The sequence below is a fragment of the Arachis duranensis genome, chromosome 9, assembly GCF_000817695.3.
Source record: "Arachis duranensis cultivar V14167 chromosome 9, aradu.V14167.gnm2.J7QH, whole genome shotgun sequence".
Classification (NCBI taxonomy): Eukaryota; Viridiplantae; Streptophyta; class Magnoliopsida; order Fabales; family Fabaceae; genus Arachis; species Arachis duranensis.
Window position 1 is genome coordinate 61,209,675 of NC_029780.3, and position 15,769 is coordinate 61,225,443.

General features: G+C 41.1%; 3 protein-coding genes across 3 annotated transcripts; 2 read left to right on the forward strand and 1 right to left on the reverse strand.

Annotated features, from left to right (window-relative positions):
* Positions 1-4,614: 4,614 nt before the first annotated feature.
* Positions 4,615-6,008, forward strand: LOC107465766 (uncharacterized). The gene is made up of 2 exons (XM_016084738.1): positions 4,615-4,677; positions 4,782-6,008. Exons 1-2 carry the CDS (start codon positions 4,615-4,617, stop codon positions 6,006-6,008), a joined length of 1,290 nt encoding a protein of 429 aa, XP_015940224.1.
* A 6-nt stretch (positions 6,009-6,014) lies between these two features.
* On the forward strand, positions 6,015-7,862 carry LOC107465765 (uncharacterized). The gene has a single exon (XM_016084736.1). It carries the CDS (start codon positions 6,015-6,017, stop codon positions 7,860-7,862), a length of 1,848 nt encoding a protein of 615 aa, XP_015940222.1.
* A 3,848-nt stretch (positions 7,863-11,710) lies between these two features.
* Positions 11,711-13,582, reverse strand: LOC107465764 (uncharacterized). The gene has a single exon (XM_016084735.1). It carries the CDS (start codon positions 13,580-13,582, stop codon positions 11,711-11,713), a length of 1,872 nt encoding a protein of 623 aa, XP_015940221.1.
* Between the last annotated feature and the right edge of the window lie 2,187 nt (positions 13,583-15,769).

Sequence of the window (15,769 nt, forward strand, 5' to 3'; positions counted from 1 at the left end):
GTGCGAACGCGTCATTCACGCGTCTACGTCGCTTGTGCCGCACAGCTTATCCTAATTTGCCACACATTTTATCTTTCTCTTCCCCAAATCCTACTTTTTCTTTTCCCTCCTTCTTTCTTTCTTCCCCTTTCTTCCTTCTTCCCTCCTTCTCACTTTCTACTTTTTCTCTCTCTCACTACCATTATCAAGGTTTTTCTTTTCTTCTTCCCTCCTTACTTTTCTATTCTTCTTCTTTATTTATGTTTTCTTCTTCCTTTCTCTTTCTTTTTATTTTTATTGCATATGTTTTCTTTTTCTTTCTTCTTTATTGGTGTGGAAATTTATTTGGTCATTATGGATTGTTGCAAAATTGTTTGGCAATTATATTTTTAAAGGGTTGCTTGCATGTTCAATTTATTATTTTCATTGGATTATTTACCATGCATGCTGTGTTTGTGAAAAAGCCCATATGGCATCATGCACTTTTCTACATTATTCTATTCTACTATTCAATACTCGCTTTTCACAAATTCTCTTTACTATTGTATTAATTGAATTTAATTGTCAATACAAACGTGATAGTGGCACTCACTTTTGTCACTAACGTTGGACTAACTAGCATTGCCTACGTTAACTTTCACGTTAAGACCATTAACGTGAAAGTTAACGTGGAGTTGAGATCAAAGAGCCAACGTTAGTGACACTCACTTTTGTCACTAACATTGGAAGATGGCATCACTACTACATTAAGAGCCACGTTAACTTAAACCCTTAACTTAGTTAACGTGAGTTCCAACGTAGAAAATTTGGGCATTTGGAGCGTTAGTGACAAAAGTGAGTGTCACTAACGCTCTCGAAGGTGAAACACACCTACGTTAAGAGTCACGTTAGCTACACTAACGTGAACTCTAACGTAGGAACAAAAGGCATCAAGCAACGTTAATGGGAAAAGTGATTTCCATTAACGTTCACGAAGGGGTATAAGCCAATGTTATTGGGAAAAGTGAGTCCCAATAACGTTGGCCAAAATTTGAGAAAGCAACGTTAGTGGTCACGTTAAGACCACTAATGTTGGATTTAACGTGGATACATGAGGGTGGAACGTTAGTGGAAAAAGTGAATGCCACTAATGTTCTCGAACCCACAATAGCACTCAACATTAAATCTAATACCCAAGCCTAATTCATATTTCTCTTCAAGTTGGGCCCACTAAAGATGAGAACTGCTTCAACTCAAGATCCAAAGCCCACATCCAAGACTTGAAGAACTCACTAGAAGATCAAGAGGAGTAGTATATAGGAGTAGTTTTAAACTATAGAGGAGCTTGGCATTTTTGGGAACTACTCTCTAGATTTACTTTTCTGCACTTTTAGCATGGATTCTTCTTTTCTGCCATTTTTCATTTCTAGAGCTATGAACAACTAAACCCCTTTCATTGGGTTAGGGAGCTCTGTTGTAATTTGATGGATCAATTATAGTTTTCATTCTTCTTCTTCTTTCTTTTCTCTTGATCTTACTAGAAAGCTTTCGATCTTAATTCAATTGGTTAGTTGTCTTGGAAAAGAAACTCTCCATAATTGGATCTCCTTTGAGCCTTGGAAAAGGGATGAGGAGATCATGCTAGAAATGCTTTCTCATGTTGGACCAAATTGGGGTTTGGGCAGATATAGTGACATGTAATTCTCCCAACACTTTGATTTGGAAATACATGTGGTATAATCAGTGACCATACTTCATCTCTTCCCATGAGCAATTAAATTAAGGAATTGGGTAATTGTTCAAGCTTAGAGAGATTGGATTGCCAAGGAATTGGGATCCAATTACTTAAGATTGCCAAGGAGATCAATGAATGCATTGATTGAGGAAGAGATGAGAATGAACTTGATCCGGAGAATGCAACATCTCCTGAACCCAATGATTACCCCATTTCTGATCTTACTCATTCTCTTTACTTTCTGCCATTTATTTTCATGCTCATTACCCCAAATTTCCATTTTAGATTCTGCACTTTAATTTCTGTTATTTACTTTCCAGTCATTTAAATTTCTGTAAGTTCTCAATCTAAATTTTGTTTAGCTTAACTAGCATATTGGTGGACGAAATTGTGATCACATCAATGTAGTATTCTTTGTTGTTGTATGGAATCATTATTATGGCACTTATGTGTGGACACAACTCCGTTCAACTAACCAGCAAGTGTACTGGGTCGTCCAAGTAATAAACCTTACGTGAGTAAGGGTCGATCCCACAGAGATTGTTGGTATGAAGCAAGCTATGGTCACCTTGTAAATCTCAGTCAGGTGGATTCAAGTATAATTGGATTATTGGTTTAAATTTGATTAATGGAATAAATAGAAAATAAAGATAAATAAACTAAGATAGAAATACTTATGTAAAGCAATAGTGGGAATTTCAGATAAGTGTGTGAAGATGCTGTGCTCCTCTCGTATCTCTATTTTCTTATTACATTCATCCAATCCTTCCTACTCCTTTCCATGGCAAGCTGTATGTAGGGTGATCTTGCCTGAAAAAAGGGTCGGCTTCCACACCTCGGGATCAGCCGAATTATAGACTGGAATACCAAATGTCCTTCCTTCTGAATCCGAGCTTCTTACGGTTATGGTTGTGCGAGAGCGTGGGTGATGAAAAAAGGGGGGAGTGTACCTGCAAAGGCACTCCGATGCTTAAGTCAGTGTTCGGAAATCAATATTTGAGATTCAATAATCACTTACCTTCACGAGACGTCCTTTCCTCCTTTTTAAGGAGAGTTTTTATGTTTGGCAATAAATCATCGGTTTCTTATTGTGCCGTTTTGAGACGTCGGTTATGAAAAACGTTAACGTTACCGAGTTATAGCTCATCAATTCCGAGCAATAACGGATGATGACGAGTTATGGTACTTGCCGATAACGGTTAGGAAACCGAGGTATACAACACGTGTTAATGATGACCATATCACAGCCCCCAAGCTTAAGCTGAGGAAGGCTTTTTTAATGAAGCAGGTTGAGCTTTTGTGATGAGTTATAACTCGGTTGAGTGGATTCCTGAATGGGCCCCCAGTTCAACGTACTTCAATAAAAGGACTTTTTGGTTCTGCCACGTTGGACAATGTGTTTGTTTTCTATCGAGGAGAGAGATTGAGTGGGTGCTTCATTAATGTTTTGGTAGTTTCCAATGTTTCACTTGCCCTTTCGTGTGATTGATGTAATGGTGATATTTTGAAACGTTTTTGGATTAATGACGTTTACTGATTGGAACTTGGGCATTTTAGATTTTCTACTTCTCTGTGAAGAATGAGCAAGAGAGGTACGGTTATGTCTGCGTTTTTCTGATTTTCTTCCTTCTTCTTGTTTCTGTTTGCTGTTGCATGTTTGTTTTACTGTGTTTTTCTTGATGGGGTTTGAGAAGGAGAAGAAAGATAAGGTGGATTGGTCTTATGATTGGGTTGGGGATGATGTTAGGTCTCGGGTATCGTTGTTTTGTGATGAAGTTGCCGTGAGGGAGGTGGATGTGACTAGGTTGGTGAGACCTGGTGCTGGAGTTGGGGTTGAGTTGCTGCCATGTAGTGCGAATGATAGGGTTTATCATCGTGGGAGTGGTTTTGAATTTTTCTACATGCATAGCTGTGTTCTGGAGGAACTGAGGGTGAAGTTGCCCTTCACAGATTTTGAGTGTCAGATCCTTAAGCAGCTGAACTGTGCTCCGTCGCAGCTTCATCCAAATGGGTGGGCGTTTTTGCGTTCTTTTGAAATTCTAATGGAATTTCTAGAGCAGGTACCCTCTGTTGACCTTTTCTTCTCACTGTTTCAAGCCAAAGGGGTGTGGAAGGGGGGTTGGATAAATTTCAACAGCACCCCTGGGTTTGGCATTTTCAGGTTGTATAAGTCTTCCTTCAAATATTTCAAGGAAATGTACTTTAAGGTTAGGGGGATAGAAAGAGATTTTCCATTTTTCATAGATGAAAATTTGGCCGAGAAGTTCCCATTATATTGGTGTTCGGAACCTCAGAATATACTCGGACCCGAGGCTATTTCTCCGAGAAATGCTTGTTTGATTGAGTTTCTTATTGAGAACATTGGTCGGGGAGATCTAATTTCAATGTATGAGCTTCTGAAGTAGGAAGAAGATAAGGATGCTGTTGTAAATTACTTAGGTGAGTGATAGGGCTGTTTGTGATGTAGTTGGTATTTTATTTCAGATATCTGATGATACTTACTTATCTGATTGTAAATAGATGATGCTGGTAGTAAGATTCTAATCGTTTGAATATAAACTTTCAGGTAGGCTGGCCTCGTTAAAACCTCTCCAAGCAAAACCCTTTGGGACAAAAACTTGGTAGTAGGAAAAAGAGTACTAGCCTGTCCCTGATTTAACTGTAGAACTTCTTTAGGGATGAAACATTCCAACTATTGGGTAATACTTGTCCATCGATTAATTCGAGTATGTATGCCCCGTTGCCGAGTACTTCTGATATTCGGTATGGACCGTCCCAGTTGGCGGCGAGCTTCATATGAAGCAATACCGATGATTGTGTGGTCGCCAAAGATCTTTTGGAGAGACTAGCAAGACAAGGACACCTCGACAAATACATTGGTGGTCACATCCAAAAACGCGGTCCGAGTTCCACAACAAACGATGTCTCTGAACAACACCGAGGAAGAGAAAAGTCATCTTCAAGCCAATACGAAAGACCGCGAGGTATAATCAATTGTATTTCAGGGGGATACGCAAGTGGAGGATACTCAAACTCGGCAAGGAAAAGATCATTCAGAGCAATATGCTCGGTAGATAGACCAAAACAGGATGTAACCATCACTAATGCACAACCAGAAGTCACTTTCACACATGCCGACTTTAACTCCAATTTACAAAATTTGGACGACCCTGTGGTAGTCACCCTACAGTTAGGAGATCTATTGGTAAAGAAAGTTCTCCTAGATCCTGGAAGCAGTGCCGATGTTTTATTTTACTCCACATTCCAAAAGATGAAGCTCAGCGACAACATGCTACAATCCACAGGAGGAGATTTGGTCGGCTTCTCAGGAGAACGGGTTCCAGTACTCGGGTCAGTGTGGTTACAAACCACACTGGGTGAGCAACCTCTTTCCAAAACTAATGATATTCAATATTTAGTAGTTGATTGTTTCAATCCATATAACATTATCCTCGGCCGACCGTTTTTGAATAAGTTCGGCGCTATTGTATCTACAGTTCATCTCTGTGTGAAGTTTCCATTGCAGGATCACCAGGTTGTCACAATCCACGGTGACCATAAAGAAGCACGACAATGTTACAACATCAGCATGAAATTCCAAAATCGTTCAACAAAACAAGTCAACAACGTCGGCCTGAACCAAAATGAGCACACGCTAGCCGAATTGGACCCAAGAGCAGATTTCCTCGATCGCCCAAAACCCTCCGATGACTTACAAAAAGTGTATTTCAACAATGACGCTAATAAATTCACGTATGTTGGTAACTCACTCAATGCATCTGAGTTGCAGGCTATAACAACTTTCCTGCAAGAACACGCCGACCTTTTTGCATGGACGCCATCAGACATGCCCGGAATAGATCCATATATCATCAGTCACAGGCTGGCAACAAACTCGTCGATCCGACCAGTGCAACAGAAGAAACGTAAACTCGGCGAAGAGAAAAAGAGAGCATCACTGGAAGAAACACAAAAGCTCATCAACGCCGAATTTATCAAAGAGATCCGATTCACCACTTGGTTAGCCAATGTGGTAATGGTAAGAAAACAAAATGGTAAGTGGCGCATGTGCGTCGACTTCACTGATTTAAACAAAGCATGCCCAAAGGATTCTTATCCTCTGCCATCCATAGATTCTTTAGTGGACAATGCGTCAGGCTACGCCACTTTAAGTTTTATGGATGCATATTCCGGATATAATCAGATAATGATGCACTCTTCTGATCAAAATAAAACAGCTTTTATCACTGATTTGGGTAACTATTGTTATAAAGTTATGCCATTTGGATTAAAGAACGCAGGTGCAACTTATTAACGCCTCATGGATAGGATGTTCACCAAACAAATCGGCAGGAATATCGAAGTCTATGTCGATGATATGGTAGCCAAAACAAAAGTCGGAGAGAACCACATCAGCGACCTCACAGAAATCTTCGGCCAGATCCGCCAGTACAACATGCGCCTCAACCCCGAGAAATGTGCATTCGCAGTTCAAGGGGGTAAGTTTTTGGGTTTTTTGTTAACCCGCAGGGGAATAGAGGCAAATCCAGACAAATGCCGAGCAGTGCTGGAAATGGCCAGCCCCAAAACGATAAAAGAAGTTCAGCGCCTAACAGGACGACTCGCAGCACTTTCCAGATTTGTTCCTTGCCTTGCCTCAACTTCCATTCCCTTTTTCCAAACAATTAAAAAGAAAAATAAATTCGAATGGAACGACGATTGTGAGAGAGCATTTTCAAAATTAAAAACAACACTCTCACAACCGCCGATTTTACAAAAACCCCTACAGGGGGAAGATTTATTTTTATATCTATCAGTTACTGATTGGGTGATAAGCTCGACCCTTGTTACAGAGAGAAACAACGTTCAGCATCCAGTATACTTTGTCAGTAAGACCCTCCAACATGCAGAGCTCAACTATCCAAGGATTGAGAAGCTCGCACTAGCACTAATATTCTCGGCGCGGCGCCTCAGACCTTACTTCCAGAGTCACGTTATCCACGTCCGAACCAATCAGCCATTAAGACAGGTGTTACACAATCCAGAACTTGCAGGCCGACTCATAAAATGGGCAGTCAAACTATCCAAATTCGACATCAGATACCAATCCCGAGGACCGATCAAGTCACAATTCCTGGCGGATTTCATCGCTGAGCTTACAATCCCATCCGAAGATGATCATGCAAAACAGTGGATCCTATATGTCGACGGATCTTCAAATAACGGAGGCTGTGGTGCAGGAATTCGTCTGGAGGCTGACGATGGACTCATATTGGAACACTCAATACACTTCGGTTTCAAAGCAAGCAACAACCAATCCGAGTATGAAGCACTACTCGCCGGAATCCGACTCTGTTTAGACCTTCAAATCTCGACAATCAAGGTATACTGTGATTCATTGTTAGTCGTGCAGCAGGTAAACGAGCCTTTTCAAGTAAAAGATCCCCTACTCTCTAAATACTTGTCATTAGTGAAAAAGTTAACAAAAAAATTTTCCAAGTTTGAAATAGAACATATACCACGTGAACAAAACCAAAGAGCGGATATCTTATCTAAGCTCGGAAGTACACAGTCCGAGCTATCCACACTACAACAATTCACAATAACATCACCCACTGTGACTCTGACAAATGTGTTGAGTGTCTCACAAATAACAGATTGGAGGAACGACTTTATACACTATTTACAGAAAGGTAATATACCAGAAGGGGTCCAGAACGATAAAAGGTTCCGACGGCAAGCATCTTTCTTCACATTACTCAACGGAACACTATATCGACGAGGTTATACTCGGCCTCTACTCAAATGTCTCAACAAGTCAGAAGCCGACATAGCTTTAGCAAAAGCACATGAAGGAATCTGTGGCACCCATACGGGAGCTCGGAGTTTAACATCCAAGATCCTCAGAGCCGGATTCTTCTGGCCAACTATGAAACAGGATAGCCAACAAAAGATCAGGTCATGCAACAATTGCCAACGACATGCACCCCTGATACACATACCGGCCGAGGAATTACATCAGTCAGACATCAGCTGGCCATTTAACCGATGGGGTTTAGATATACTCGGGCCATTCCCTACGGCACCGGGCCAGGTAAAATTTCTTATTGTCGGCATTGATTATTTCTCCAAATGGGTGGAAGCCCAACCTTTAGCAAAAATAACATGAAAACAAATGATTTCATTCGTCTGGAAAAATATTATTTGTCGTTTCGGCATACCTTAACATATCACAACTGACAATGGTCGCCAGTTCGCCGATCAGAAATTTCAAGCTTTTTTGCAGGATCTCAAAATAAAGCAGCATTTCGCATCTGTTGAACATCCTTAAACAAATGGACTAGCTGAGGCTGCAAACAAAGTCATCCTTCATGCACTAAAGAAAAAGCTAGATGACGCAAAGGGACTTTAGGCCGAGCTAATACCTGAAGTCCTTTGGGGATACAACACCACCCCTCAAACATCAACAAAGGAAACCCCATTCAGACTGGTATATGGATCAGAGGCGATGATTCCCCTGGAGGTCTCCCAAGAATCCATTAGAACTCACATAAACAACCAAGACGAAGCTCGGAGAGCCGAGCTTGACATCATTGAAGAAGTAAAAGACATTACCGCCTTAAGACAACGTGCAACACAGCAAGCAATCGCCCGACAGTACAACAAGTCGGTTAAAAGCAGAGCATTTGTTAAAGGGGACTTAGTCCTCCGCAAAACTGAAGCTGCTCGGAAACCACCCTCACATGGGAAGCTCGCCGCCAACTGGGACGGTCCATACCGAATATCAGAAGTACTCGGCAACGGGGCATACATACTCGAATTAATCGATGGACAAGTATTACCCAATAGTTGGAATGTTTCATCCCTAAAGAAGTTCTACAGTTAAATCAGGGACAGGCTAGTACTCTTTTTCCTACTACCAAGTTTTTGTCCCAAAGGGTTTTGCTTGGAGAGGTTTTAACGAGGCCAGCCTACCTGAAAGTTTATATTCAAACGATTAGAATCTTACTACCAGCATCATCTATTTACAATCAAATTATGCGATTTCTATCTCCAATCATTGTCAATGATAAGTAAGTATCATCAGATATCTGAAATAAAATACCAACTACATCACAAACAGCCCTATCACTCACCTAAGTAATTTACAACAGCATCCTTATCTTCTTCCCACTTCAGAAGCTCATACATTGAAATTAGATCTCCCCGACCAATGTTCTCAATAAGAAACTCAATCAAACAAGCATTTCTCGGAGAAATAACCTCGGGTCCGAGTATATTCTGAGGTTCCGAACACCAATATAATGGGAACTTCTCGGCCAAATTTTCATCTACGAAAAATGGAAAATCTCTTTCTAACCCCCTAACCTTAAAGTACATTTCCTTGAAATCTTTGAAGGAAGACTTATACAACCTGAAAATGCCAAACCCAGGGGTGCTGTTGAAATTTATCCAACCCCCCTTCCACACCCCTTTGGCTTGAAACAGTGAGAAGAAAAGGTCAACAGAGGGTACCTGCTCTAGAAATTCCATTAGAATTTCAAAAGAACGCAAAAACGCCCACCCATTTGGATGAAGCTGCGACAGAGCACAGTTCAGCTGCTTAAGGATCTGACACTCAAAATCTGTGAAGGGCAACTTCACCCTCAGTTCCTCCAGAACACAGTTATGCATGTAGAAAAATTCAAAACCACTCCCACGATGATAAACCCTATCATTCGCACTACATGGCAGCAACTCAACCCCAACTCCAGCACCAGGTCTCACCAACCTAGTCACATCCACCTCCCTCACGGCAACTTCATCACAAAACAACGATACCCGAGACCTAACATCATCCCCAACCCAATCATAAGACCAATCCACCTTATCTTTCTTCTCCTTCTCAAACCCCATCAAGAAAAACACAGTAAAACAAACATGCAACAGCAAACAGAAACAAGAAGAAGGAAGAAAATCAGAAAAACGCAGATAACCGTACCTCTCTTGCTCATTCTTCACAGAGAAGGAGAAAATCCAAAATGCCCAAGTTCCAATCAGTAAACGTCATTAATCCAAAAACGTTTCAAAATATCACCATTACATCAATCACACGAAAGGGCAAGTGAAACATTGGAAACTACCATAACATTAATGAAGCACCCACTCAATCTCTCTCCTCGATAGAAAACAAACACGTTGTCCAACGTGGCAGAACCAAAAAGTCCTTTTAATGAAGTACGTTAAACTGGGGGCCCATTCAGGAATCCACTCAACCGAGTTATAACTCATCACAAAAGCTCAACCTGCTTCATTAAAAAAGCTTTCTCAGCTTAAGCTTGGGGGCTGTGATATGGTCATCATTAACACGTGTTGTATACCTCGGTTTCCTAACCGTTATCGGCAAGTACCATAACTCGTCATCATCCGTTATTGCTCGGAATTGATGAGCTATAACTCGGTAACGTTAACATTTTTCATAACCGACGTCTCAAAACGGCACAATAAGAAACCGATGATTTATTGCCGAACATAAAAACTCTCCTTAAAAAGGAGGAAAGGACGTCTCGTGAAGGTAAGTGATTATTGAATCTCAAATATTGATTTCCGAATACTGACTTAAGCATCGGAGTGCCTTTGCAGGTACACTCCCCCCTTTTTTCATCACCCACGCTCTCGCACAACCATAACCGTAAGAAGCTCGGATTCAGAAGGAAGGACATTTGGTATTCCAGTCTATAATTCGGCTGATCCCGAGGTGTGGAAGCCGACCCTTTTTTCAAGCAAGATCAATTGGCGCCCACCGTGGGGCCCGAGAAATCATACTTTTCTTTTGGTCCCTTCGCTTCCACCTACACCTATGGCAGACGTACCGCCTCCTTCATTGTCCGAACTCATGCGGATGGTAGCCGAACTGCAACAAGCTAATCAACGAATGGCTGACGAGAACCAAATAATGGCTACTCAAATTGCCGAACTAAATCATGCTCGGATTGAACATGACGACGCTCATCAGGCGGAAGACGAGATATTAGTGCTAGTGCGAGCTTCTCAATCGGACGTGGATAACGTGACTCTGGAAGTAAGGTCTGAGGCGCCGCACCGAGAATATTAGTGCTAGTGCGAGCTTCTCAATCCTTGGATAGTTGAGCTCTGCATGTTGGAGGGTCTTACTGACAAAGTATACTGGATGCTGAACGTTGTTTCTCTCTGTAACAAGGGCCGAGCTTATCGCCCAATCAATAACTGATAGATATAAAAATAAATCTTCCCCCTGTAGGGGTTTTTGTAAAATCGGCAGTTGTGAGAGTGTTGTTTTTAATTTTGAAAATGCTCTCTCACAATCGTCGTTCCATTCGAATTTATTTTTCTTTTTAATTGTTTGGAAAAAGGGAATGGAAGTTGAGGCAAGGCAAGGAACAAATCTGGAAAGTGCAGCGAGTCGCCCTGTAAGGCGCTGAACTTCTTTTACTGTTTTGGGGCTGGCCATGTCCAGCACTACTCGGCATTTGTCTGGATTTGCCTCTATTCCCCTGCGGGTTAACAAAAAACCCAAAAACTTACCCCCTTGAACTGCGAATGCACATTTCTCGGGGTTGAGGCCCATGTTGTACTGGCGGATCTGGCCGAAGATTTCTGTGAGGTCGCTGATGTGGTTCTCTCCGACTTTTGTTTTGGCTACCATATCATCGACATAGACTTCGATATTCCTGCCGATTTGTTTGGCGAACATCCTATCCATGAGGCGTTGATAAGTTGCACCTGCGTTCTTTAATCCAAATGGCATAACTTTATAACAATAGTTACCCAAATCAGTGATAAAAGCTGTTTTATTTTGATCAGAAGAGTGCATCATTATCTGATTATATCCGGAATATGCATCCATAAAACTTAAAGTGGCGTAGCCTGACGCATTGTCCACTAAAGAATCTATGGATGGCAGAGGATAAGAATCCTTTGGGCATGCTTTGTTTAAATCAGTGAAGTCGACGCACATGCGCCACTTACCATTTTGTTTTCTTACCATTACCACATTGGCTAACCAAGTGGATTGACTTGTTTTGTTGAACGATTTTGGAATTTCATGCTGATGTTGTAACATTGTCGTGCTTCTTTATGGTCACCGTGGATTGTGACAACCTGGTGATCCTGCAATGGAAACTTCATACAGAGATGAACTGTAGATACAATAGCGCCGAACTTATTCAAAAACGGTCGGCCGAGGATAATGTTATATGGACTGAAACAATCAACTACTAAATATTGAATATCATTAGTTTTGGAAAGAGGTTGCTCACCCAGTGTGGTTTGTAACCACACTGACCCGAGTACTGGAACCCGTTTTCCTGATAAGCCGACCAAATCTCCTCCTGTGGATTGTAGCATGTTGTCGCTGAGCTTCATCTTTTGGAATGTGGAGTAAAACAAAAGATCGGCACTGCTTCCAGGATCTAGGAGAACTTTCTTTACCAATAGATCTCCTAACTGTAGGGTGACTACCACAGGGTCGTCCAAATTTTGTAAATTGGAGTTAAAGTCGGCATGTGTGAAAGTGACTTCTGGTTGTGCATTAGTGATGGTTACATCCTGTTTTGGTCTATCTACCGAGCATATTGCTCTGAATGATCTTTTCCTTACCGAGTTTGAGTATCCTCCACTTGCGTATCCCCCTGAAATACAATTGATTATACCTCGCGGTCTTTCGTATTGGCTTGAAGATGACTTTTCTCTTCCTCGGTGTTGTTCAGAGACATCGTTTGTTGTGGAACTCGGACCGCGTTTTTGGATGTGACCACCAATGTATTTGTCGAGGTGTCCTTGTCTTGCTAGTCTCTCCAAAAGATCTTTGGCGACCACACAATCATCGGTATTGTGGCCGTGTTTCTGGTGGAAAGTGCAGTACTTTGATTTGTCGACGTTTTTTGTATCTTGGTATGTGCCTGCCTTTCTTGGTGGCTTGATTAATTTGGAGTTCAAGATTTCCTTGATTATGTCTTCCCTCTTGGTATTAAACTGCGTATAAGAATCAAATCGAGGTGTTAGCTTAAAACTTTTCTTAATGGGTGAGCTCTTCTTTTCTTCGCGGAAGTGTGACTTGTCGGACTTCCGAGCTTGTCTGAGCTCCTCAATGTCAATTTGTCCCTTGGCTTTCTCTCTAAATTCTGCTAGAGTCTTCGGCTTTGCTACCGCGATCGTCTCCTGGAACTTCCCGGGTCGGAGGCCGCTTTTAATTGCGTGCAGATGGACCTCGGGATGGAGATCTGGTATACTGATTGCGACCTTGGTGAAGCGAGTCATATAGTCTTTTAAGCTTTCATTTGGTCCTTGCTTGATAGTGTTCAGGTAATCGGAGTCGTGCAGGTAAATTGCAGATCCGGCAAAATGTTCTTCAAATAACTTCGCCAACTGGTGAAAGCGTGAAATGGAACCTGCAGGCAAAGCACACAACCAATCAAGTGCAGGACCGTCTAAATAATTCGGGAAACATCGACATAAAACTGTATCTGATGCATCATTGATGATCATTATTGATCGGAATTTCTTTATGAACTTCCTCGGGTCTCCGAGTCCATCGTAAGGCGTGAGGGTCAACGGCAGAGTGAACCTCTTCGGCAGTTCGAAGTTCATTACTTCTTCTGTAAAGGGGCCTACAGCATCCTCGGACTCTTCTTTCTTGTCTTCTGGCTGTTGCCCTTCATTCCGAGCGGTTTCCGAAACATGAGTCGGTTGGGACTGATGCTCCTCGTCTTCCGCCTGATGAGCGTCGCCATGTTCAATCCGAGCATGATTTAGTTCGGCAATTTGAGCAGCCATTATTTGGTTCTCATCAGCCATTCGTTGATTAGCTTGTTGCAGTTCGGCTACCATCCGCATGAGTTCGGACAATGAAGGAGGCGGTACGTCTGCCATAGGTGTAGGTGGAAGCGAAGGGACCAAAAGAAAAGTATGATTTCTCGGGCCCCACGGTGGGCGCCAATTGATCTTGCCTGAAAAAAGGGTCGGCTTCCACACCTCGGGATCAGCCGAATTATAGACTGGAATACCAAATGTCCTTCCTTCTGAATCCGAGCTTCTTACGGTTATGGTTGTGCGAGAGCGTGGGTGATGAAAAAATGGGGGAGTGTACCTGCAAAGGATATAATGGTTAATTGTCTTAGAAATTTTTCTGGCCCACAACTGCTTATTGATGAATTTCTCGCTCAAAGCAATTAGTTTTTTGAATATTTATAATTTATAGCGAAGGTTTGACATGAATAAGATACATTGAGAAACTGAATATGTACAAAATCGTAACGTATATTGAATAATATATATTGTAAAAGTAAAAGAGTTCAAAGTAGAAAAATATACCTTGAAAGTTGATAGTTATAGAGAAGAATATGACACATATAAATGTCCTACATGTCAAATGTGAATATCTGAATTTTGTTTTATAGGACATGCTTTAATTTGATAATAAAGAAATAAGATAACATTTATTGAATTATATATTTAGTATAATGTTTCTAGCAGTTATAGTATGACGAAGGATATTCCTCGTACAATAATAGTAAATTTTGAATGTTTGCATGTGTTTTTGCTTAAGTTTTTATACTAATCATATAGCTAGTAACATAAAATTTAATAGCATAAAGTAAATAGTATAACAGTTATATACAACTGATATACAATTAATTTTGGATGAAATCCAATTTTAAGATTTGAATTTCATCATTATTATCATTTAATTGTATAAATGAAATCAGTAAGCAATAAGAATATAGTACATAATGAAATAAAAATTCAATTGACATGGTTGTTACATATCATTATTATATATATATATATATTTCGAATTGATTGAAAGCCGAGTTTGTTCTCGGATTGATTATGACATGTGAAATATTATGATACGTTAGATTAAAATTTGATAAAATATATTAAATAAATTCTTAAACAAGATTTTTGAAATTGGTTCAAAAATTTGAATGTAATTCAAGTTTTATGAATCTAAGGGGAGTGGGAATGATTTTACTCGTCCCCACAGACGGCGCCAATTGTTCTTGCCTGAAAAAAGGGTCGGCTTCCACACCTCGGGATCAGCCGAATTATAGACTGGAATACCAAATGTCCTTCCTTCTGAATCCGAGCTTCTTACGGTTATGGTTGTGCGAGAGCGTGGGTGATGAAAAAAGGGGGGAGTGTACCTGCAAAGGCACTCCGATGCTTAAGTCAGTATTCGGAAATCAATATTTGAGATTCAATAATCACTTACCTTCACGAGACGTCCTTTCCTCCTTTTTAAGGAGAGTTTTTATGTTCGGCAATAAATCATCGGTTTCTTATTGTGCCGTTTTGAGACGTCGGTTATGAAAAACGTTAACGTTACCGAGTTATAGCTCATCAATTCCGAGCAATAACGGATGATGACGAGTTATGGTACTTGTCGATAACGGTTAGGAAACCGAGGTATACAACACGTGTTAATGATGACCATATCATAGGGCATCACCGTTGTCAATGGCTACATCCCATCCTCTCAGTGAAAACGTTCCTATGCTCTGTCACAGCACGGCTAATCATCTGTCGGTTCTCAATCAGGTTGGAATAGAATCCCTTGATTCTTTTGCGTTTGTCATCACGCCCAGCCTTCAGGAGTTTGAAGCTCGTCACAGTCATTCAATCCCAGAATCCTACTCGAAATACCATAGACAAGGTTTAGACTTTCCGGATCCTCATGAATGCCGCCATCTATCTAACTTATACCACGAAGATTCTGTTGGGGAATCTAAGAGATATGCGCCCAGCCTAGAGTAGAACGGAAGTGGTTGTCAGTCACGCGTGTTCATAGGTGAGAATGATGATGAGTGTCACGGATCATCACATTCATCAAAGTTAAGTGCAACGTATATCTTGGAATAAGAATAAAAGAGAATTGAATAAAAAGTAATAGTAATTGTATTGAAACTTGAGGTACAACAGAGCTCCACACCCTTAATCTACGGTGTGCAGAAACTCCACCGTTGAAAATACATAAGTAAGAGGTCCAGGCATGGCCGAATGGCCAGCCCCCATGTGGTCACAAGACCGAATGATCAAAGACATCTAATACAATAG

Coding starts and splice junctions, on each gene's coding strand:
- LOC107465766 (XM_016084738.1), top strand. CDS start 4,615: ATGTCTCTGAACAACACCGAGGAAGAGAAAAGTCATCTTCAAGCCAAT. Junction 4,678..4,781: donor CCAATACGAAAGACCGCGAG/GTATAATCAATT, acceptor AGACCAAAACAG/GATGTAACCATCACTAATGC.
- LOC107465765 (XM_016084736.1), top strand. CDS start 6,015: ATGGATAGGATGTTCACCAAACAAATCGGCAGGAATATCGAAGTCTAT.
- LOC107465764 (XM_016084735.1), bottom strand. CDS start 13,582: ATGGCAGACGTACCGCCTCCTTCATTGTCCGAACTCATGCGGATGGTA.